This window comes from Ictalurus punctatus, chromosome 2 (assembly GCF_001660625.3).
Source record: "Ictalurus punctatus breed USDA103 chromosome 2, Coco_2.0, whole genome shotgun sequence".
NCBI lineage: Eukaryota > Metazoa > Chordata > Actinopteri > Siluriformes > Ictaluridae > Ictalurus > Ictalurus punctatus.
The window spans coordinates 13,103,663-13,130,394 of record NC_030417.2 but is presented as its reverse complement, the minus strand read 5'-3'; the positions used below and the strand labels follow the sequence as shown (position 1 = coordinate 13,130,394).

General features: G+C 38.9%; 1 protein-coding gene across 1 annotated transcript; it reads left to right on the top strand.

Annotated features, from left to right (window-relative positions):
- The first annotated feature begins 11,682 nt into the window (after window positions 1–11,682).
- LOC108274132 (uncharacterized) lies at window positions 11,683–13,640 on the top strand. Its single transcript, XM_017484044.3, has 4 exons — window positions 11,683–11,958; window positions 12,177–12,518; window positions 12,938–13,077; window positions 13,356–13,640. Exons 1-4 carry the CDS (start codon window positions 11,889–11,891, stop codon window positions 13,443–13,445), a joined length of 642 nt encoding a protein of 213 aa, XP_017339533.1. The 5' UTR covers window positions 11,683–11,888; the 3' UTR covers window positions 13,446–13,640.
- The last annotated feature ends 13,092 nt before the right edge of the window (window positions 13,641–26,732 follow it).

Below are 26,732 nucleotides of genomic sequence, written 5' to 3'. Positions count from 1 at the left end.
GTCCTGGTGCCCTGCTTATCGAGTTCTGATTGGAGGCCAATCGCTGTTGCTGAGGATGTTCCCATATGGACAGCCTGAGGACACATTTGGAAGGTGTTAATATGGCATCGGACTGCAATTTCATGGTGAAAGATTTTCAAATTTTAAGATTTTAAAATCTGTATTTTCTCTAAATTTTAATGTTTTAAAATCTAATTTAAATTGTTCCTAATCAAAGTATTTTGCCAGCAAAAAAACAAACAGGTTTGCTCTGCCCAACTGTGAACTGCATATTGCTGCATGTCATGTGCTTGTCTTTGTGCATGTGTCATGATAACAAAAATAGGGCACTTGAAGTCTTAATTTACTCTTTAACATCAAGTGCAGCACATGCCATATATATTTTTTAAAGAATGTGTCTGATGTCTTAGGCCATTTCAATGACAGGAGTTGATGAAGAGGAGCTAATATTCATGTCATGCTAGCTCAGACTTTTAAAAAGGCTGATGCTACAGTAGTGTTAGGGTTGGGCTTTTCAATATGTCAAACTGTGCTCATGTGCATACAGCAGTATTATGAAGCATTTCAACCTCCTGGCAAAAACTGAGGTGACATTTCCATTTCCTGATATTCAGACTAAGATTATGTGGAAAAAGTGACTCAAAGTGAGGATTTGTTTGAAACAAAAGGGTTACCATTTATATTGACATTTCTTTCTGTAATCTCCATAACACTATCTATCCATTTTCTGTGCTGTATCCATCCATTACTCTACACAGGGTTCCCCGGAGTCTTTCCCAGGGGACTCAGGGCACAAGGTGAGGGACACCATGGACAGGCCAACCCACCACAGATTCACACACTTCTGACAATTTATAGATGCCAATCAGCCTACAACACAGGGGAGGAAACACAGGTGTGAATGGAACCCCAACCCCAGAGGTGCAAGGCAAACATGCTAACCACTAAGCCTGTGGTGTACAATATATTTTATGCATTTTTGGCAATCGCTAACTTGCCCTAGCCTTAATTTAACAAAATCGTCTTTACATTTATATATTAGAAAACAAATATTCTATACATGTAGGGGTGGGCGCACAGTGGCTTAGTGTTTAGCACGTTCGCCTCCAGGGTTGGGGGTTCGATTCCCACCATGGCCCTGTGTGTGCGGAGTTTGCATGTTCTCCCCGTGCTGTGGGGGTTTCCTCTGGGTACTCCGGTTTCCTCCACCAGTCCAAAGACATGCATGGTAGGCAGACTGGCATGTCCAAAGTGTCCGTAGTGTATGAATGGGTGTGTGAATGTGTATGTGAGTGTGCCCTGCGATGGATTGGCACCCTGTCCAGGGTGTACCCCGCCTTGTGCCCGACGTTCCCTGGGATAGGCTCCAGGTTTCCCCGTGACCTTGAAGAAGGATAAGCGATATAGAAGATGGATGGATGGATGGATGTAGGGGTAATAATTGCCTGCATACATATATGCTGTATTTTGTAGTGTATGCTTAGAGACTATATATAGTAATAGTAATTTAGAGTAACTAGTCCAACAATGCCGGTATGAATTAGGAGGTGAGAAAAAAGATTCAGCTCCTTCCTGAGCAACAGGGGCATAGATCTGCAGAGCACTGCTGGCTGCAGCGGCATTTCATCAACCACTCTCATCAGAATAGAAATGTTTCATCATAGGATAACGATAATCAGTCAGAAAAATTTTGTCATGGTTTGCAGTAATCCTGATCTATAAGGGGATGAATAGACCCAAACAAAATTACCTCACATAAAAAATTCCCACTAGTTGTTCATTGTCACCTCTTCGTACATTTTATTTGTGTACATTTAATTACTTAAATTAAAATTTTAAGGCTTAAACAAAGTACAACTTAATGTTATAGAAATAAAGAAGCAAACATTTGTCCACTCTACCTTCTTCAGTCCTAGACATGTATACACCTATTCAATATCCTACTCATACAAGCATAGTTTCTAAACATTTCACATTTTAATTAAAATGTATTATGAATACCAAATACCAAATTCTGCACCCAAACAACAATAGCTGCACATACACACTACATGGCCGAAAGTATGTAGACACCTGACCATCACTACCTACACTATATGACCAAAAGTATGTTGAAACCTGATCATCATAACCAAATGGAGCTCTTCCCCAAACTGTTGTCGTATAGTTGTCGTATGTCAAATAGTTGGAAGCACACAGTTGTACAGCCTTACAGTTTCTCTTCACTGAAACTAGCTCAATGGTTTCTAGCTCAACTAGCTCAAACCTGTTCCAGAATGACAATGCCCTGTGTACAAAGTGAAGCTCAAGAAGACATGGTTTGTCAAGGTTCGTGTGGAAGAACTTGAGTGGCCTGCACAGAGCCCTGTCCTCAACCCCAATGCACACCTTTGGGATGAATTGGAATATTGACTGCACCCCATGCCTTCTTGCCTGATATCAGTGCCTGACTTCACTAATGCTCTTTTGGTTGAATGAGCACAAATCCGCACAGCCATCCTCTAAAATCTAGTGGAAAGCATTCCCAGAAGAGTGGAAGTTATGATAGCAAAGGGGGGGGGGACTAAATCTGGAAAGGGATGTTCAAAAAACACATATGGGTGTGATGGTGAGGTGTCCATACATTTTTTTGGCCATATAGTATATTGTATATGAGCCTATTGGGCACCGCATTGCAAAACCATGGCCATTAATATATTGCATAGTCCCGGCATCCGCCTAAACCAGATTCATCAATGACCGCAAGATAGTGATTAATAACTCCAGACAACAACGTTTCCACTGCTCCAGAGTCCAGTGGCAGAGTGCTTTACACCACTCCAGTCAATACCATGGAAATCCATTACATGAAGCTCCTGATGCATTGTTGGTGTGCTGATTTTACTTCTAGAGGCACTTTTGGACCTCAGATATACGATCTTTATGAACTATGCACTTCAACACTCTATGGCCCTGGTATTTTGAGTTTGTGTGGTCTACCACTTTATGGTTAAGCTGATGTTGCTCATATATGCTTCCATTTCACAATAATAGCACTTTCAATTGACTAGCACAGATCTAGCTAGGAGAAATTTCAAAAACTTGTGACTTGTGCCAAAGGTGGCATCCAAAGGTGCCATGTTTTAAGTCACTGAGCTCTTAAGTATGACCCAATCTACTGCCAGTGTTTGTCTATGGAGATTGTATGGATATGTGATTGATCTTATGCACCTGTGAGCAATAGGTGTGACTGTAACACACAAATTCAATAATTAGAAAGGGTGTCCACATACTTTTAGCCATGTACTATATTTCCATATAAGTGGTAGACACCCTATTGCCGTATGACTATTTAAGCCTGCATTATGTATGGGTATCCATACTTACTCTACTTGCCTATTTTAATTTCCTATGCACCTATCATTTATGCCTTAGCTAAAAAAAAAAAAAAAGAAAAAGAAAAGAAAAAAGAAAGAAAAGAAAAGTCAGAGTGGAAGATCCTGCTTGGCTTCTGGCTGAGGTGGCTTTTAAATGTTCCTTAATCTGTCATTCACATGCTGGGACACCCCAAACAGGCCACATACCCTCAATCTGCTCTCTGCGCAAAAAATAACGCGCGCACACACACACACACACACACACACACACACACACACACACACACACACACACATACATACAAATAGGACAAATTCTTGGCAATTTCCATTGTTTTTGTTTTAATATACCACAACATTGATGAATGCTGCTGATTGCTTGAGGGCAAGGTTTATATTAATCCTCTCCTTTCTGGAGGAACAACTTAAACAAGGACTTGTATGGGAGATGCTCCATGTAAACTCTTTTAAAAATGAATGTGACTGTTGATATGGTGACTTTTCCATGAGGAGAAATTTATTTATTTTAAATTATATTATTTTCTTTGTTCATATGGTCAGCCGCAAACATTAGATGGGGCTTGAATGTATCGATTTTGGAGCAGGGGCTTCTTTCTTGGACTGCAGCCTTTCAGTCCGTCATGATGTAAAACTCGCTTGACTGTAGACAGTGACACTGATGTTCCAGCAGCTTCCAGTTCATGGCAGGCCTGTACCTTGGTGGTTACTGGGGTTTTCCTGGCCATTTGAACCAATTTCCTCTCATCTGAGGGTGACAGTTTGGGTCTTCTTCCAGACCTTGGCAACACTGCCCAATAACTTGTACTTACATATAATTGTTTGAACTAATGATTTTGAAATCTGCAATCTGCAAGTGCAGTCAAACAAACCCTTTTTATGTTTTCATAGAGAAGCTGCCAGCTGTAGTCAATCATGATCACTAATAGGAAGTTAAGAGGCCTTCATCTTGGCAAATTAAAGGACATTAATTTTGGTCCTGTGTTGATTACAGAAAACCCCAAATTAATTAAAATTGTGAACCAAATTCTTTTTTTTTTTTTTTAAGATGTATGTTGTACAATCATTCTGCCCCAGAAAAAAGAAAAGTTTCAAGAAATTATTGAAAGCCAAATATTGCCATGACATTCCTGTCCATGATGAGTGTATGTAAACTTCTGACCACAACTGTAGATAGCTGCCATGTCAAGTATAACCCCAGATTAGAGTTAGCTGGTGTAATATTACTGTGTTGTCTAATGTTTTCCAATTGTGTCTGCATCATATTTCCTGTAAAACAAATAAATAATTAAATGTAAACACTGCCTTTGGTGATGACAGTTTGAGTAAGCCTGTTGTGTTCAGTTGGCTGAGAATGATATTTGTTCAGAGCAGCTATCATCATCCACAACAGATTAAATACAGTATCTCACAAAAGTGAGTACACCCCTCACATTTTTGTAAATATTTGATTATATCTTTTCATGTGACAACACTGAAGAAATGACACTTTGCTACAATGTAAAGTAGTGAGTGTACAGCTTGTGTAACAGAGCAAATTTGCTGTCCCCTCAAAATAACTCAACACACAGCCATTAATGTCTAAACCGCTGGCAACAAAAGTGAGTAAACCCCTAAGTGAAAATGTCCAAATTGGGACCAAAGTGGCGATATTTTTGTGTGGCCTCCATTATTTTCAAGCACTGCCTTAACACTCTTGGGCATGGAGTTCACCAGAGCTTCACAGGTTGCCACTGGAGTCCTCTTCCACTCCTCCATGATGACATCACAGAGCCGGTGGATGTTAGAGACCTTGTGCTCCTCCACCTTCCGTTTGAGGATGCCCCCCAGATGCTCAATAGGGTTTAGGTCTGGAGACATGCTTGGCCAGTCCATTACTTTCACCCTCAGCTTCTTTAGCAAGGCAGTGGTTGTCTTGGAGGTGTGTTTGGGGTCATTATCCTGCTGGAATACTGCATAATGATCATGCTCTGCTTCAGTATGTCACAGTACATGTTGGCATTCATGGTTCCCTCAATGAACTATAGCACTCATGCAGCCCCAGACCATGACGCTCCCACCACCATGCTTGACTGTAGGCAAGACACACTTGTCTTTGTACTCCTCACCTGGTTGCCACCGACACACGCTTGACACCATCTGAACCAAATACGTTTATCTTGGTCTCATCAGACCACAGGACATGATTCCAGTAATCCATGTCCTTAGTCTGCTTGTCTTCAGCAAACTCTTTGTGGGCTTTCTTGTGCATCACCTTTAGAAGAGGCTTCCTTCTGGGACGACAGCCATGCAGACCAATTTGATGCAGTGTGCGGCGTATGGTCTGAGCACTGACAAGCTGACCCCCCCACCCCTTCAACCTCTGCAGCAATGCTCATAGCACTCATACGTTTTTTTCCCCAAACACAACCTCTGGATATGACGCTGAGCACGTGCACTCAACTTCTTTGGTCGACCATGGCGAGGCCTGTTCTGAGTGGAACCTGTCCTGTTAAACCACTGTATGGTCTTGGCCACCGTACTGCAGCTCAGTGTCAGGGTCTTGGCTATCTTCTTATAGCCTAGGCCATCTTTATGTAGAGCAATAATTCTTTTTTTCAGATCCTCAGAGAGTTCTTTGTCATGGGGTGCCATGTTGAACTTCCAGTGACCAGTATGAGGGAGTGTGAGAGCAATGACACCAAATTTAACACACCTGCTCCCCATTCACACCTGAGACCTTGTAACACTAACAAGTCACATGACACCAGGGAGCGAAAATCTCTCATTTGGCCCAATTTAGACATTTTCACTTAGAGGTGTACTCAATTTTGTTGCCCACGGTTTAGACATTAATGGCTGTGTGTTGAGTTATTTTGAGGGGACAGCAAATTTACACTGTTATACAAGCTGTACACTCACTACTTTATATTGTAGCAAAGTGTCATTTCTTCAGTGTTGTCACATGAAAAGATATAATCAAATATTTACAAAAATGTGAGGGGTGTACTGACTTTTGTGAGATACTGTATATACATTTAAAAATGGACTTGATTATTATGTAATGAACCAAGCAATCGGTTTTAAGGTTAAAAAAAAAAGAGAGAGAGAGATTTAGACTGCACTACCACATTATATTTTATTTCAGTTAAAATATTACAAACATGACTGTAAATAAAAACATAAATGTCACAATAATTGAATACACAGCATCTTAAAATTTTTATGCAAGAACAGCAGGCAAGCTTAAAAGCATTCTTGAGCATTTCAGTAATGACAAAATAAACAACCATTAAATTTTTTAACAAAGTGGGGGGAAAAGATCATCTTATTTATTGTGCACACGGTGCATATCCTCATAGACTGGGTTATATTCTCTTGATGCATCATCCACCTGATTCACATCATCTTGTACTGCTAAAACAAACCACAGGCACCACATGACAGTGGCTTGTTGGGAAATGCAGAGCTTTGCATGGCAAATTACTACAGTGAAAAATATTTAGGGAAATGGACTTCCCTATAAATAAATAAATAAATAAATAAATAAATAAATAAATAAAAAATAAATAAAACGGCGCAGACAATGGAGCGGATGCACTCTCTCAAGCATAACTCTGACAACATGCATACATGTATAGTTTTATAATAACAATATAAGGCCAGTCTATCCAAATTGCAGCAGACTGATCTGTTGTGTCTACCTTAGGTGCGAATACCCACATTTTCACAGAGAAGCTGCTAGCTGTAGTCAATCATGATCACTAACAGGAAATTAAGAGGCCATGGTCTTGGCAAAACACTACAACACTACAAACACCAGGAAAAACACAAGCATAGTGCATGCAGTCAGAGTAGAGATGAGTCCCTCAGACATGGCAGATGACCCTTTACCAGTTGATTTTTCAGTGTTCAGTGGTGTAAGGTCTTATCCACATCTGCAAGACCCACATATATGTTAGAACCTTTATTATCATTACAATATTGACTTAATATCTAGGTTATATGTAATCCATGAAACTAATATGGACTACAACAAAAATGTGGACTACCTGGGGATTCTCATTACCTGAGTTAGGAAACACTGATCTAGAATAAAGACAACTGAAAACTATATGGGTTTACTTGTGTTTTATGTGAATTTGTACTTTGCTTATGAAATTGAAATAATTCCCATTTGATGCTGCTGCACAAGCTAAATCTTGACAATAACCACACATTTGTCTTACACTTTTTTCTTTGTCTAACTGAAAATGGTAGGACACAAAGAATTAATTATGCACTGTTATTTAGTATCACAGCAGTCAGTAGCATAGCAAAGTGCTGTCAGCATCAATATTGCCTAAAATATATAGTCTAAAGATGGGTGCATGCTTACCATTGACAAACAGGAGAATGCAGCATCCTTCTTCTTCTACTTCTTCATTTTTCTCCACATCATATTTCTTATACAGGCCTATGTACAGTCCAGAGTCTTTCAGCTGCAGGTCACTAATCGTCACAGTTAGTTTCTGCATGGTGCCACTGAATTTCACTCTTTCACTGTACTCCTTACTGAGAGAAAAGTCATTAGTTTGTTTGTCATAGACCCCCACTACATGCTTGCTTGAGAGTCGTGCATATAGTCCTAAATTATCTTTTTCATTGTCGTCTGTGTTGCACTTCATGGTAAAAATTTTCCCCCTTTTTCATCTTTACAAAACCATTTTCCATTGCAGGGGTTGTGAAAAGACATTAGAATGTATCAAGCCTTCTTCAAATCAAAATAAAACAAAACAAAACACCCTATTGCTCATTACAATACCATATCATAAATGGTTGCCATTTTTAACCATGTCTAACGAAAATATAAAGTTTGTTCAAATGTCCCATCAATTGTTTCTATCTAAATGTGTTAATAATTCATGATAGTTATGAAAGAAAATTATGAGAGAAAATGCTGCTCTCACCTGATCCTTGAACGGTTTACAGGAAATAACTGTAAAGGCAGATGTGCCGACGCTGACAAAATTACGTCGCAAATAATCAATTGACGCACATTCATTCACACAAACTTTAGGGAAGATAAAACAAAACTAGTACCCACTGAGTACACATACGTCTGAAAAAGGTCTGGACATCTATTTCAGGTATCTTAATAAACTTATGAAACTGAACAAATGAAATTTAACTCACACTAAAAGCACCGAGGCTTAGAAATGAGACAGACCCTACGAAAACAAAGGGAAGAGTGACATCTGGTGGTTACGAAAAATTATAGCAGCCGTAAAAAATCGCAGCCCTCCACTCGGTATTTACACCTACCGTCCACTTTAATAGGAACACCTGTACATCTGCTAATTTATGCAGTTATCCAAGCAGCTAATCATGTGGCAGCATGGTTGTTGGTGCCACATAGACTGGTTTGAGTATTTCAGAAACTGTTGTTCTCCTGGTATTTTCTCTAGACAAAAGCATCTTGTGAGCAGAGGGTCTGTAGGCTGAAACATCGTTTTGATGAGAGAGATCAGAGGAGAATGACCACACTGGTTTGAGCTGACAGGAAGGCTATAGTAACTCAGATAAGCACTCTTTACAGCTGTGGTGAGCAGAAAAGTATCTCAGAGTGCACAACACATGAAACCTTGAGGTGTCAGCCAAGAACAAGAATGTGAGGCTATCATGGACACAGACTCAAATAAACTATTTAGCATTTTGTATTTCAAATTTCATTCAGAAAAAACGTCATCTTATAACAAGCTTGTGGAAACAGGAACTAGGCCTAATAATTAAGCACTGACGTCTTTTTGAAATAAACTGTATAGAAATGATTTAGCGCTTTATTACTTTGTTTGAAAAGTAATGTCGACTCACTCCTCCAAAAATCTAAAATCTCAAATGTAAAAAGTCAAAGTCTCTCTCTCTCTCTCTCTCTCTCTCTCTCTCTCTCTCTCTCTCTCTCTCTCTCCCTCTCTGGCATTTTGCCAATGTTCTGCTTGTTTTTTGGTCTTTTACATACTGGATTAAATTAGTGAAAGCATTAAAATATTAGGTAAAGTACACAAGCTGTAAAAAGCTGAAAGTGGGAGAGAGTGAGCGAGACACCATGGCCTCTGAGGCTGCTGGGTAGATGCTGTCTCTCCAGCATGGCATCAGGTGTGTACCGGAGAGTTGAGCACAGGTGGAGGAGGTTCTGTTAGCGGTGGGAGAGCAGGTCAGGTGTGAGAACATCTACTCTGCCTCCTGGATGAACAAAGCAGTGGTGGTGTTCCTAAGAAAACAAAACATCATCAATAAACTGATCCAAACTGGAATATGGGTGAAAGGAGCCCCAAGTTTCTCCTCTATTGGCCCCTGCAACGTGAGTCGTTATCTCTAATGTGCCCCAGTTCATCGAAGGTGAGGTGATAATGAAAGAGCTGGCCCGATTCAGGAAGTTCGCCAGCTCAATAAGAATGATTCCACTCATCTGCAAAAACTCGGAATGTCTTCACTCGGAGTGAAGTATGTCTTGTATTTATGTAGACCAGTTTTTATGTTTTTGAATACTCAAGACAATACACTTAATGTGAATTTCAAATGCAAACATGGAGATAGTAACTACATCTGTTTGCTACCACGGAATGTCTGAAATGTTTCGAGTGTGGGAATATCAGACACAAGAAGTTTGTCTGTCTGCACAGAGCTGCGCAGCTGGAGAGCTCAGAGAGCGACTCATCCAGGTTACAGCAGCAGCAGTTGGGGGACAGTCAGCAGGAGAGCCGGAGCCTGGAGTTAACGACACACAGTGTGGTGACACATTGGAGCCAGATATCAAAAAGGTCAGTGACAAACACAACAGTCTCCCCAACACCGACTCTATCTCCTCAACTAACGCTAACAATTGTGTCGATGCAGATGTTACTGGAAAAAAAAAATTTCTGACAGTAATTTGTCAGTGAGATGTTTGGTTTTCCTTTGCTCAATTCTAAAAACTGGTTCATTTGTTCTGTGGTGTACAGTTGTTCAGGCTGTTCTGAAAAGTCAAAAGTATTTGGCTGATCTGGGTTGACCTCTGCCTCCTCCATGTCTGTGAGCAGTTCCCCTCTTGTAGCTCCTGCGCTGCACTCTGGGCCCTCATTCTCCTGCTGTGGCTGTTTGTACGATACCATCACCTTGTCCATCTTCTCTCCCCCAGTTTCCAGTTCGGCTTTATTGTTCTTAAACTTGGGAGTACGTTTTTGTCTAAGGGTGTTCTTATGTGGGCTCTGCTCCTTTATTATCACCTCATCTTGGATTAAAGGGGGCACGTTAGAGATAACGACTTGCGTTGCAGGGGCCAATAGAGGGGAAACTTGGGGCTCCTTTCACCCATATTCCAGTTTGGATCAGTTTATTGATGAGGTTTTGTTTTCTTAGGAACACCATCACTGCTTTGCTTTCATTAATTTAATCCAGTAGGAAAATAAACAAACAAACAAACAAAAAAAAAACAAGCAGAAAATTGGCAAAATGCTAGAGAGCTTTGTACGCTTTCACTTCACACTCAGCACATGCGGAGAGAGAGAGATATTTCACATTTTTGGAGGAGTGAGTCTTCTCACTCCTTTTAATAAAGAGCTCAATCATATCTATAAAGTTCATCTCCAAAAGACTGCTTAATTATTATGCCTAGTTCCTGTTTCCACAGGCTTGTTATAAGATGATGTTTTCTTCTGAATAAAATTTGAAGTACAAAATGCAAAATAGTTGATTTGAGTCTGGGTCCATGATAGCCTCAGATTCTTGTTCTTGGCTGACTGGAGTAGAATGGGGTCTTCTGCTCATATAGCTCATCCACCTCAAAGTTTCATATGTTGTGCACTCTGAGATGCTTATATGCTCACCACAGCTGTAAAGGGTGCTTATTTGAGTTACTATATGCTTACTGTCAGCTCAAACCAGTCTGGTCAATCTCCTCTGATCTCTCTCATCAAAATGGTGTTTCAGCCTACAGACCCTCTGCTCACAAGATGCTTTTGTCTAGAAAAAACACCAGGAGAACAACAGTTTCTGAAATACTCAAACCAGTCTATCTGGCACCAAAAACCATGCTGCCACATGATTAGCTGCTTGGATAACTGCATAAATTAGCAGATGTACAGGTGTTCCTATTAAAGTGGACGGTAGGTGTAAATACCGGGTGGAGGTCTGCGACTTTTTACGACTGCTATAATTTTTCGTAACCACCAGATGTCACTCTTCCCTTTGTTTTCGTAGGATACGTCTTATTTCTAAGCCTCGGTGCTTTTAGTGTGAGTTAAAGTTCATTTGGTCAGTTTCATAAGATTAAATATGATACCTGAAATAGAACTCGATCTCTTCCAGATGTCCACACCTTTTTCAGACGTATGTGTGCTCAGTAGGTACTAGTTTTGTTTTATCTTCCTTAAGGTTTGTGTGAATGAATGTGCGTCAATTGATTATTTGCGACATAATTGTGTCAGCGTCGGCACATCTGCCTTTACAGTTATTTCCTGTTATGACTATATGAAGCAGCACACTAAATGAGCTAGATTTAGTTTTGCTCATGTAGCCATGATGACAACTCTGACTGTAAGGTTGTGCTTTATTGCTGTTGTGGCTGCCTACAGCGTTCAAGGATCAGGTGAGAGCAGCATTTTCTCTTATAATTGTCTTTCGTTATTATCATGAATTATTAACACATTTAGATAGAAACATCTGATGGGACATTTAAACAAACTTTATATTTTCATTAGACATGGTTAAAAATGGCAACCTTTTATGATTTATGAGCAATAGGGTGTTTTGCTTTTTTTATTTTGATTTAAAGAAGGCTTGATACATTCTCATGTCTTTACACAGCCCCTGCGATGGAGAATGGTTTTGTAAAGATGAAAAAGGGGCAAAATTTTACCATGAAGTGCAACACGGACGACAATGAAAAAGATAATTTAGAACTATATGCACGGCTCCCAGGCAAGCATGTAGTGGGGGTCTATGACAAACAAACTAACAATGTTACTCTCAGTAACGAGTACAGTAAAAGAGTGAAAATCAGTGGCCCCTTACAGAAAGTAACTATGACGATTAGTGACCTGCAGCTGAAAGACTCTGGACTGTACATAGGCCTGTATAAGAAATATGATGTGGAGAAAAAAAAAGAAGTAGAAGAAGAAGGATGCAGCATTCTCCTGTTTGTCAATGGTAAGCATGCATCCATCTTTAGACTATATATTTTAGGCAATATTGATGCTGACAGCACGTTGCTATGCTACTGACTGCTGAGATATTAAATAACAGTGCATAATTATTTCTTTGTGTAATACCATTTTCAGTTAGACAAAGAAAAAGTGTGAGACAAATGTGTATTTATTGTCAATATTTACCTTGTGCAGCAGCATCAAATGGGAATTATTTCAATTTATTAAGCAAAGTACAAATTCACATATAAACACAGTTGTCTTTATCCTAGATCAGTGTTTCCTAACTCAGGCAATAAGGATCCCCAGATAGTCCATATTTTTGTTGTAGTCCATATTAGTTTCATTGATTACATATAACCTAGATATTAAGACAATATTGTAATAATATTGAAGGTTCTAACTGATATGTGGGTCTTGCAGATGTGGATAAGACATATGTCCAAAAATCAACTGGTAAAGAGTCATCTGCCATGTCTGAGCCACTGGTACTCATCTCTGTCCTGACTGCATGCACTATGTTTGTAGTGTTTTTCCTGGTGATGTGGGTGATAGCACCCAAGGTAGGCACAACAGATCAGTCTGCACCAATTTGGATGAACTGGTCTTATATTGTCATTATAAAACTATATATGCGTGCATGTTGTCAGAGTTTTGTGTGAGAGAGAGCATCCGCTCCTCTGTCTGCGCTTTCATGTTTTTCAGTGTGGTAATTTGTCGTGCAAAACTCTGCATTTCCCAACAGGCCACTGTCATGTGGTGCCTGTGGTTTGTTTTAACAATGCAAGATGTAAAGAGAAAACTGAGTCAGCTCAAAGGTTACATTTGTTTTTGTTTATAGGTGAAGGCCAGATGTGTGAATCAGGCAGATGATGCATCAAGAGAATATAACCCAGTCTATGAGGATATGCACCGTGTGAATAAGAAATAAGCTGATCTTTCCCCCCCCACTTTGTTTAAAAATTTAATGGTTGTTTATTTTGTCATTACTGAAATGCTCAAGAATGCTTTTAAGCTTGCCTGCTGTTCTTGCATAAAAATGTTAAGATTATTCTGGCATTTATGTTTTTATTTACTGTCATGTTTGTAATATTTTAACTGAAATAAAATATAATGTGGTAGTGCAGTCTAAATCTCTCTTCTTTTTTTTTTTTACTGTAAAACCAATTACTTGGATCATTAGATAATAAAATTGCCATTTTTAAAATGTATATTTAATCTGTTGTTGATGATGATAGCTGCACTGAATAAACATAATTTTCAGCCAACTTGGAAATTCTTTATCCACTGATACACAACAGGCTTACTCAAGCTGTCATCACCAAAGGCAGTATTTTACATTTATTTATTTATTTACAGTGCATCCTGAAAGTATTCACAATGCTTCACTTTTTCCACATTTTGTTATGTTACAGCCTTATTCCAAAATGGATTAAATTCATTATTTTCCTCAAAATTCTACAAACAATACTCCATAATGACAACATGGAAGAAGTTTGTTTGAAATCTTTGCAAATTTATTAAAAATAAAAAATAAAAAAAGCACATGTCCATAAGTATTCACAGGCTTTGCTCAATACTTTGTTGAAGCACCTTTGGCACCAATTACAGCCTCAAGTCTTTTTGAGTATGATGCTACAAGCTTGGCACACCAATTTTTGGGCAGTTTCTCCCATTCTTCTTTGCAGGACCTCTCAAGCTCCATCAGGTTGGATGGGGAGCGTAGGTGCACAGCCATTTTCGGATCTCTCCAGAGATGTTCAATCGGGTTCAAGTCTGGGCTCTGGCTGGGCCACTCAAGGACATTCACAGAGTTGTCCTGTAGCCACTCCTTCGTTATCTTGGCTGTGTGCTTAGGGTTGTTGCCCTGTTGGAAGATAACCATTCACCCCAGTCTGATGTTCAGAGCTCTCTGTAGCAGGTTTTCATCAAGGATGTCTCTATACATTGCTGCATTCATCTCTCCGTCAATCCTGACTAGTCTCCCAGTTCCTGCCGCTGAAAAACATCCCCACAGCAGGATGCTGCCACCACCATGCTTCACTGTAGGGATGGTATTGGCCAGGTGATGACTGGTACCTGGCTTCCTCCAGACATGATGCTTACCATTCAGGCCAAAGAGTTCAATCTGTTTCATCATGGTCTGAGAGTCCTTCAGGTGCCTTTTGGCGAACTCCAGGTGGGCTGTCATGTGCGTTTTACTGAGGAGTGTCTTCTTTCTGGCCACTCTACCATACAGGCCTGATTGGTGGAGTGCTGCAGAGATGGTTGTTCTTCTGGAAGGTTCTCCTCTCTCCACAGAGACACGCTGGAGCTCTGTCAGAGTGACCATCGGGTTTTTGGTCACCTCCCTGACTAAGGCCCTTCTCCCCCGATTGCTCAGTTTGGCCAGGCAGCCAGCTCTCGGAAGAGTCCTGGTGGTTCCAAACTTCTTCCATTTACTGATGATGGAGGCCACTGTGCTCATTGGGACCTTCAATGCTGCAGAAATGTTTCTGTACCCTTAACCAGATCTGTGCCTTGATACCATCCTGTCTCGGAGGTCTACAGACAGTTCCTTGGACTTCATGGCTTGGTTTGTGCTCTGACATGCACTGTTAACTGTGGGACCTTATATAGACAGGTGTGTGCGTTTCCAAATCATGTCCAATCAGCTGAATTTACCACAGGTGGACTCCAATCGAGTTGTAGAATCATCTCAAGGATGATCAGTGGAAACAGGATGCACCTGAACTCAATTTTGAGTGTCATGGCAAAGGCTGTGAATACTTATGTATATGTGCTTTTTTTGTTTTTTATTTTGAATAAATTTGCCAAGATTTCAAACAAACTTCTTTTATGTTGTCATTATGGCGTATTGTTTGTAGAATATTTAGAAAAATAATTAATTTAATCCATATTAGAATAAGGCTGTAACATAACAAAATGTGGAAAAAGTGAAGCGCTGTGAATACTTTCCGGATGCACTGTATGTTGTACATTCATTCTGCCCCAGAAAAAAAACAGTGCAAAGAAATTATTGAAATATTGCCATGACATTCATGGTCATGTTGAGTGTATGTAAACCTCAGACCACAGCTGTAAGTATCATTGTTCACATACTCACCTGCGTACCTTCTGTACATCTTTAGACCAAAATCTCACTGAAATACATGCTCAGACCATTTCCTCTGATTTTGGAAAACAGGGTAAACAGTAAAGATGCTGTGAAGGAGGCAAAGATAATATCTAACTAAAGAAAATAGTAGATACAGCAGCAGAAGCATAGGCAATATATCAGGCCAAATAATCTATGAGGAAGTAATTTGATGCACCTCTGACACAGTGGAAAGTTATTGCTCAGAAGTCTATCACTTAGATAGTCAATCATCCTAGAACTGCACATCCTGTTCATCAAGTCTTTTATTCCCCTTACTGTACCAGAGCAATTTGACAAACAATTTTTTTATTAATTAAAATAATAACATGTTGTACCTTTTCTTCTTATATAGATGTTTTTAATGTTCTGGAATATCCACAAAACAAGTTAGTTCCTGTAAGCACTTATGTTATAGCAGCTATAAATAGTCTTTCCCTCACCAGCCTCTTTTCTCTCTCTCTCTCTCTCTTGATGTTAGTAAGGCAAAAAAAAAAAAAAAGCTTGTCATGTAATTGCAAAACCTTCTGTCCTGAATACTTTCACATGACATTTTAACCTCTGACTGTTACAAAGTGACACCACTAGAGACTCCTTCCAAAAATGCAAAATAAATTTCTCCTCATAGAAAAGTCATCATATCAACAGTGACATTCATTTTTAAGTCAACTTACATGGTGCATCTACCATACAAGTCCTTGTTTAAGTTGCTCCTCCAGAAATGAGAGGATTAATATAAACCTTGCCCTCAAGCATTCAGCAACATTCAAGCATTCATCAATGCTGTGGTATATTTAAAAAAAAAAAAAAAAAAGCAAAATGTAAATTGCCAAGAATTTGCCCTATTTGTGTGTGTGTGTGTGTGTGTGTGTGTGTGTGTGTGTGTGTGTGTGTGTGTGTGTGTGTGTGTGTGTGTGTGTGTGTTATTTGTGGTGCATAGTGCAGGTTGAGGGTATTTGGACTATGTGGGTTATGCCAGCATGTGAATGACAAATCGAGTAACATTTAAAATCTACCTCAGTCAGATGCCAAGCAGGATCTTACACTCTGAATTTTCTTTTTTTTTCTTTTTTTCTGTTTCTTTAAAAAAAAAAAAAAAAAAAATTAGCTAAGGCATAAATGATAGGTGCAGGGGAAATTAAAATAGGCAAGTAGAATAAGTATGGATACCCATACATAATGCAGGCTTAAATTGTCATAGGGCAATAGGGTGTCTACCACTTATATGGAAATATACTACATGGCTAAAAGTATGTGGACACCCTTTCTAATTATTGAGTTCATGGGTTACAGTCACACCTATTGCTCACAGGTGCATAAGATCAAGCACATAGCCATACAATCTCCATAGACAAACACTGGCAGTAAATTATGTCAAGAGCTTAAAACTGAAGAGCTTAAAACTTAAAACATGGAACCTTTGGATGCCACCTTTGGCCCAAGTCACAAGTTTGTAGAATTTCTCCCCAGCTAAATCTGTGCTAGTCAATTGAAAGTGCTATTATTGTGAAATGGAAGCATATATGAGCAACATCAGCTTAACCATAAAGTGGTAGACCACACAAACTCAAAGTACCAGCGCCATAGATTGCTGAAGTGTATAGTTCATAAAGATCGTCCTTCCGATTTGCATCACTCACTACAGAGGTATAAAGTATCTTCCATCAGGAGCTTCATGAAATGGATTTCCATGGTATTGACTGGAGTGCTGTAAAAGCACTCTGTCACTGGACTCTGGAGCAGTGGAAACGTTGTTGTCTGGAGTTATGAATCACTATCTTGCGATCCCAGGACTATACTGTATATTAATGGCCATGGTTTTGGAATGAGGTGTCCAATAGGCTCATATACAATATACTTTATGGCCAAAAAAGTTTATGGACACCTGACCATCACACCCGTAGGTGTTTTTTGAACATCCCTTTCCAGATTTAGTACCCCCCTTTGCTGTCATAACTTTCACTCTTCTGGGAAGGCTTTCCACTAGATTTTAGAGCATGGCTGTGGGGATTTGTGCTCATTCAACCAAAAGAGCATTAGTGAAGTCAGGCACTGATGTCAGGCAAGAAGGCATGGGGTGCAGTCAAAGTTCCAATTCATCCCAAAGGTGTTCATTGGGATTGAGGGCAGGGCTCTGAGCAGGCCACTCAAGTTCTTCCACACCAACCTTGGCAAACCATGTCTTCTTGAACTTCACTTTGTGCACAGGGCATTGTCTTTCTGGAACAGGTTTGAGCTAGTTTCAGTGAAGGGAAACTGTAATGCTGCACAATTGTATGCTTCCAACTATATGACAACAGTTTGGGGAAGGGCTCCATTTGCTTGTGATGATCAGGTGCCCACATACTTTTGGTCATATAGTGTAGGTGTGATGGTCAGGTGTCTACATACTTCTGGCCATGTAGTGTGTATGTATTTGGTATTCACAATCCATTTTAATTAAAATGTGAAATGTTTAGAAACTTTGCTTGTATGAGTAGGATATTGAATAGGTGTATACATGTCTAGGACTGAGGAAGGTAGAGTGGACAAATGTTTGCTCCATTATTTCTATAACATTAAGTGGTACTTTGTTCAAGCCTTAAAATTTAAATGTAAGTAATTAAATACACAAATAAAAATGTACGAAGAGGTGTCATTGAACAACTGGTGGTAATTTTTTTATGTGAGGTAATTTTGTTTGGGTCTATTCATCCCCTTATAGAACAGGATCACTGCAAACCATGACAAAATTTTTCTGACTGATTATCATTATCCTATGATGAAACATTTCTATTCTGATGAGAGTGGTCTCTTCTAGTATGACCCTGCCCCCAGGATTCACTGAATGTTTTGATGAGAATGAAAATTATGTAAATCACATGTTATGCCTTCAGAGTCACCAGATCTCAACTTGTAGATCATCCATGGGTGATTTTGGAGCTGTTAGACAGTTCTGTATGTCACCATCATCATAACATAAACTAAGAGAATATATTTTGGAAGAATGGTGCTCATCACTCCAGTACTGGTCCAGAAATTTTTGTCTTAGAATTGATGCCAAGGTACATTAAAGCTGTTCTGGTGGCCTAACACCTTACTAAGCCACTTTCTGTTGGTTTTTCCTATAATTTGTTTCAAACTGTACTTCACTGAGCCATCCAGAGCCTGCTGATCTCCTTCTTTTCCTCTCCCACAAATCACAGCTTAGCAGTGCTGGGATTTGAATCATAGTTAATCAACAATCATTAGTCCAACATCTTAACTAATTTTGATGTAATTTTGGACATTTTGCTATTTGTTTGGACAGTGACAAACATATCTGGTATCACTGTAACTTGACAAGTTGAATTGTTGAATCAATTAAGATTTAGCTTAGCTCATCACAACAGAATAGTTTCTGGAAAACTTCCTCACTCAAAAAATGTTTCCATGCATTAAAGAATAGCAAACTAGTTACCTTGCTAATTTTGCAAATCTCATCTTCTGAAACAAGTTATTGCCGTAAACGTGCATATTTACACCTGAGAATGTTCAAACGATATCACAGCGTAAGTTGTTTAAGGGACTGTCTGGCAATTCCACCCACTGAGTTAAAAGGTTGACAGGCCCAGTTTGTGCAAGCTAAAGAAGGTGGGCAGATTGACGCCGCCTCATGAGTGTAGAATGCGTCATTGCTTTCAGCCAATAAAAACATAGAGGAAGGGCAGTCTACAGCCCTTCCTCAAACTTCTCAACACAGCCCACCTCAAATTGCTTTTAACCAATACACAAATCGTAAAATAAAATAAAATAAAATAAATAAAAAGATTAATAGTGTCTTTGCCTATGTTCTGATTGAGTGGGCAAGACAGAAGTTTGGGTAGGTTCAAACCACCCCTGCCCATGCCTAGATCCAGATCCATGTAACGTCGACGTTCCGTTCTACACACATTAATTAAAATGACATAACTATTAACATACAAAAGTCATTTAAAAACACACATTTTATATTCTAAATGATGTAGCAGGCTCACAATGAGATGCCTGACCTATTAAAATAATTGAGTATTGTATTTGTATATGTAACCGGTCCATTCTGCCTAGCCCGGCTACACTGCGTTGTGTTCTGGTGCACAATAGACACTGGACACGGGCGTATCTTGTTGAACTCAGGTTTATTCGTCCCGCAGACAAGCTCAACATCTATTCAGAGTTCAAAGAGAGCAAAACGAACTCATACAGGATTTATCTTCTCAACAAACCTCTCTCAGACAAACTCAACGCCGACCCACTGTCAACGTGAGACTAACTCAAAACATGTTAATAAAATACAAAAGATACAAATAACAAATGTCATTACATTGTACCTCTATAAGAAGATAAAATGGTGACAGCTAGCACACATGCAACAAAAACGTGCTAATTTGCTCATCTTTCACAAACTCATTTTACAAGTAAAATACACAGCAAAAAAAACACAGTCCATCTATCCTAATAACACCATGAATGATTAAACAGGGATGTCCACTTGAAACGACTTTTAAAGCTTAAAATTCAAACTTTATAATCACGCTGGCTTACATACATACCTCTCTTAGTCAAACTCAACGCCAACCGACAAGATTACGCGATGCATCTGCTACCAATTAGCAAAGAGCACTATAGCATAAAGTACTCCCAACACAAAGAATAGCAAACTTTTAAATAACCGCAAATGATTTTGGTGAAATTATTACACTTTACAGAGCAACACATGCCATACAATAACACACACACAAAAAAAAAATTATTTCCTATTTTTCCTATATCTGTTACATATAAAGGGAGGCATTAGCAAAATCTCACCTGCTTTACATTCTGGCCACTAGGAACCTACTACAACTTTTGGAATGTGAACAAAAAAAACATTTAGCTGAATCATATCTCTAAAATATTTGGATGAGGTGCATCTCATTGTGAGCCTGCTACAGGAAAAAAAAATCATGTCAAAACATTTTCACCATCAAATTAAAAGCATTAGGGATTATCAAAAGGTGAAAAACATATTCTCAGATAACAGACAGATTCGGCTCATCATCAGATATTTTATGTGAATTAAAGTGATTTTAAAGCTCATTGATTGAGTTACTGTGGTATATACTTTTGGTGTTTTTGTCAGGAAATGTAAATGTCACCTGTCTATGTGTCAGGAAGTTGTTGCATCAGGAAATACTGCCTCACTGTATCAAGTTCTGAGAACATGAGCCAGCACGACATAAATAACACTACTTTCAGCCAAGGTATGAGTTTCAATTCCTGTTTCTATGGCCAGACTAGGAGAAACTGTTTATCTTTGTTCTAACAAGAATAAGAAACCGCTGCAGCCAGCAGTGCTCTGCAGATCTATGCACCTGTTGCTCAGGAAGGGGCTGAATCTTTTCTTTCACCTCTTAATTCATACCGGCATTGTTGGACTAGACCAACAATTTACTCTAAATTACTATTACTATATATAGTCTCTAAACACACACTACAAAATATATATGTAAGCAGGCAATTATTACCCCTACATGTATAGAATATATGTTTTCTAATATACAAATGTAAAGATGATACACGTTTATAGTGTTTTTGTTAACTTAAGGCTAGGACAAGTTAGCAGTTTCCAAAACTGCAAAATTGTTGTTGTTTTTTAAAATTGTACACCACAGGCTTAGTGGTTAGCATGTTTGCCATGCAACTCCAAGGTTGGGGGTTCCATTCTTGCCTGTGTTTCCTCCCCTGTGTTGTAGGCTGATTGGCATCTATAAATCGTAAGAAATGTGTGGATGTGTGGTGGGTTGGCCTGTCCAGGGTGTCCCTCACCTTGTGCCCTGAGTCCACTGGGAAAAGCTCCAGGGAACCCTGTGTAGAATAATGGATGGATACAGCACAGAAAATGGATGGATAGTGTTATGGAGATTACAGAAAGATATGTCAATACAAAGGGTAACCCTTTTGTTTCAAACAAATCCTCATTCTGAGACACTTTATCACATAATCTTAGTCTGAGCATCAGGAAATGGAAATGTCACCTCAGTGTTGAAATTCTTCATAATACTGATGTATGCACATGAGCACAGTTTGACATATCAAAAAGCGTAACCCTAACCCTACTGTAGCATCAGCCTATATCAACTCCTGTCACTGAAAAGGCCTTACATCAGACATACTCTTTATATATATATATATATATATATATATATATATATATATATATATATATATATATATATATATATATATATATGGCATATGTTATCAATGTTGTATTTATTTCTTAGTTATTTGTATTTTGATACTTTTGATCTTCTACATTTGATTAATTCTAGTTTATCCTATACTTTAAATTGTGCTCGTTCATTCGGTCTCCGTGTCAAGTCTCGCGCCGGTTGTGTACGTGGATGACGATGAAATCCACGTACACAAACTCGCCAGTCTTCTTCATTAGCCAGAGATAATTGACTAATAGATGACTAATAGATAATTGACTTTAGATGACTGCCCCATGCTTGCCCTTTCCTAAATAGTACTTTATTTAGTCCCCTTAGATAGTAACACAGTTATAGCAATGTTATCTCTAGTCAGAGGTCATGACCACTAAAATCTACTGAGATAGTCCAATAATATCTGAGCAAAATTAGCTGTATATAATCATGCCATAGTTTCCTATGTACACATTAACTAGAAGAATATTACAGTAATCAGAGGTTTAGACTTCTCCCTATTTAGACTTGGTCGATCAACTTTATGATGTCCTAAACTGAAATTTCTTATCGAGCCTGTACACTCTAAGTACACTTAACTTAATGTCCAAAATGTTAGCCTGGACTCTAAAATCTCAGTTATGTGTGCCCCAGTGCTCCACCTAAAACTGGATTTTAGCCTGTACTAACCTGGTCACAGATTTGCGGTAACAAGGACTTAATCTATTAGAGACAATAATTTCAGAATAAGTCAGAATATAATCAAGTCTAAAAATTTATTTAACCAGGTATGAACACATCCAAATCCAATACTACTACTAATAATAATAAGAAAGAATTTAATTCAACATTACTTTACAATTTAATTCAAAACATAACAATACAACACAACATAAGAGAGTCAAAATTTACATACCTGGTACAGAAAAAATACACACAGTGATCGTGTGGGAGATCTGTCTACAGATTCCCCAAATCTTTGGCCAGCTCTCGCCTAAAAAAATGGTGCTGTTTGAGATTGTAATTTGATGTATGTGGAAGGATGTACCTTATTTACACACAGGAGGTAATTTGAGTAAGGGACCCTGGGAGGGTATGTCTTTAACAGCATACAATATTTTTATTTGAACTGCTGTTGAGCAAATGAGACCATATTTTTCAGTCACACTGAGACCTTTTGTGTAATACAGTAAACATGTGTAGTCGACATTTTATTCGCATTAAAACATGTTATGCAATGCATATAGACCTTGGGTGTGTTTAGGGTGATCTTGACACAGAGAGAGAGAGAGAACGGTGTCAGGAGAGGAAGCAGGAAACAATGTAGTGATGATTTCTTAGTCTCTACTCAGTATGATGTGTAAATTCAAATGGAGATGCTAATTCTGCGAAAGAGAGGTTGAGTCTTCGTTCCCATTGTAGCTCTTTGTCCTCAGAGAGTGGTTCTCTCCCAGTTCAGACATTTCCTAGTCTCCACTGAGCCTGATGTGTTCATTCAGATGGAGATGCTAAATCTGTGAGAGAGCAGTTGAGTGTTTGTTCTCGTAGCATTTCTTTGTTCTCAGAAAGTAGTTCGCTCTAGGTTCAGACATCTTGTCACCTTCTATTTATTATCTCACTGTATCCTTTCTAAACATGAGCCAGACTGGCATAAATAATACTCCTCTCAGCTAAGGTGTGACTTTTAGTTTCTGTTTTAAACATGGCCAGACTACGAGAAGTTATTCATCTTTGTTCTAATAAGAAGAGGATGAATCTTGGCATACTGTGGTCATGCATTCTGTTGCCCTGTCAAAACCTTCCAACATTTTTATAAACCCCATCTTTTTTTTTCTCCCACTGGGCCTAGGCCCCTTAGTTGCAGTGAAAGGAATTCTTAATGCTGCAAAATATGAAAACATCCTAAACAATTGTGTGACAATTCTAGACAATTGTGTGTTTACACCTTTATTTCCTTTGCACAGGAAAAGATGGTGTTCACTATTATTTCTTTCAAAGTTTTACTTTGAAGCTGTAAACTTCTTTGCTAAAGTTAGCATTCTTTTAAACAGTGGAACTCTTTGATCTCTTTCTTTTCTTTGCATGCAATCTCACTCTGTTCTTACTAACATGGCCACTGAGTCAGTGATCTCTGTTTGTGTTGAGGAAAAGAGGCATAACAGAGTGATTCTTCAATTGGGGGCACATTTGACCATCTAAAACTTTGAGAAATGAAATTACTAACACTGTTCTTTTAATGTTGCCTCAATAATCTTTAAATGTTTCAAAGTAAAGGTCTAATGCTGGACTCAGTGTATCCCTTATAGAATTATAATAATTTATCTTGTTTTCTGGGCGTACGGTGGCTTAGTGTTTAGCACGTTAGCTTCACACCTCCAGGGTTGGCGTTAAATTAATGTGTGTGCAGAGTTTGCATGTTCTCAGCATGCTGCGGTAGATACCACCAGGTACTCTGGTTTCCTCCCCCAGTCCAAAGACATGCATGGTAGACTGATTAGCATGTCCAAAGTATCCGTAGTGTAGGAATGGGTGTGTGAATGTGTATATGATATGCCCTATGCTCACTGGAATAAGCTCCAGGTTCCCCTTGACCCTGAAAGATAAGCGGTATAAAAGATGGATGGATAGATTATCTTTTGAGTACCCCAGCAAAAGGTCATTACCATCACAACACTGAAAAACACATTTTTTCACATAAAAAGAGGTAACAAGAAGGTTTCCCAAAATCATTCATGTTGTAAACATCGATTACTTTTGTAAAAATACCTGTTGTTTTTTTTTTAAACAAACAATATATTACATAGTTTTTCATATTTTCACCATCAAAACAGTATTTTAATTTTCTAGCAGTCTTCATGTTTGTTTAATGTGCATAAAAACCCCTTCTGGTGTTTCTTTTTGATAATTACCCCATGAAGTAATTTGTGTAAAAGCAAAATGGTGAGGATACAAACAATTCAAGCAAAACCTTTACAGAAAAATAAGTGTAATGATGGTAATGACAGTGTTTTGGCAATGACATAATGTGTTGCTAATGATAATAGTTAGTAGAGTGGTACATAAAATAGATTAAAATAGAAACAAAAGACACTTAACAAAAAGTAGCTCATGTGAAGGCAAAATTTGGTGTCAGAGAATTATATTTAATGCCAACATTAAAATAATTCTGTGGTAAGCAGAATTCAAATACAGGGCTCCAGGGACTGAACAACATCTAGCCATCTATTTGACACTCAGGGGGCTGTTGCTTGCTAAATACTGCTGTGTTTCCTGTCTTCTCCTCTCACTGGCTCTTTAGTTTCATTGGTTTACTTTCCATTGTTGGCGTTAATGTCTTTTTTCCTGTTTTGTAAGATGGTAGATGTTTTAAGCTTTCCTGTCTCTTTTCTTTTTCTGTCTCTTTCCTTTTCTCTTGCAAAGTACTCCTGATATTTCACAGGATCTTTATTGACTTTGTCTCTATATTTTCTAGACCAGTGGTTCTTAATCTTTTTGCAAGTGTGACCCAATTTTAAGAAAGACAGTGCTTTGCAAAACTCCACCACTGGCTTTTCTGAGAAACCTCTGTGCACAACGTTTAAAATAAAAGTTTTCTGCGATCCCCCTGCTACCACTTTGCAACCCCCACATTAAGAATCGCTGTTCTAAACTGCTGTGCTGCCATTTTTGGGCCATGATATTCAATTCAATTCAGTTTCATTTCTATAACACTTTTAACAGTGGACATTGTCACAAAGCAGCTTTACAGAAATATCTAATATTCAGATCTAAATTTTAAATTGATAAATTTATGTCTAATGAGCAAGCCAGAGGTGACAGTGGCAAGGAAAAACTCCCTGAGATGATATGAGGAAGAAACCTTGAGGGGAACCAGACTCAAAAAGGAACCCATCCTCATCTGGGTGACACCGGATAGTGTAATTATAAATAATATCCCATCTATAACTATGTGCTACATGATAAAACAAAAAATTCAAATATGTAAACAGGAAATTCACCACAGTCTCAACATGAATTCTATTCCGCTGAAGTCATGAACTGTCCACCGATGGAGACCCGAGCGCAAAGTCTGTTTGTGCAATTGTTTGTGGCAATTGCAGTCCCAAAACCATCACTGCAGTCACAGGACACCGCACCAAAACTGCCCCTATCAATTGCAGTCCAATGCCATCGTCATGCCTTCCAAGTGTGTCCTCAGGCTGTCCATATGGGAACATCCTCAGCAACAGTGAAAGGCCTCCAATCAGAACTCCAGAAGCAGGGCACCAAGACGGACCAGGCTGGCCTGGAGAGCAGAACGGGTCAGGCCCACTGCTACCCCAGGAGCAACATGTGTAGAGCTTGTGGTTGTGACGATTAGATGTTGGTATCATCCAAAGTCTTTGCAGGTGTTGGCTTCATCTAGAACCTTCGTAGAGGCTGGTTCTGAACTGGAGCTGTCACATTCACTGATTGCCTTGGGAGGGGCATCCCAAGGTAGGAACGGGAAACAAATGGAGAAGGATTAGCGTAGCTGCTGTTCATTGTATTTCAGGCAGCGATGACCATGTGGATTTGTTATCATTTTATCTGAGATGACTGGAGTACAATGTTATGAGACACAAGTGAATGCTAGGCTAAACAAATTTATCTTTAATCTGTATTTAACTGAGAGAGTGTGTCTGAACCCCGAACATTATCAGCAAGGCTATTCCAGAGTTTAGGAGCTAAAAGCTTTACCTCTTTTAGTAGATTTTGATATCCTACATATTATCCAAAGTCCAGAGATTTGCGACTTTAAAGAGCGTGATGGATTGTAACGTGATAGAAGATTGGTTAAATACAAAGGAGCTTGGCCGTTTAGGGCTTTATATGCAAGTAGCACTATTTAATAATCGATACAAAACGTAACAGGTAA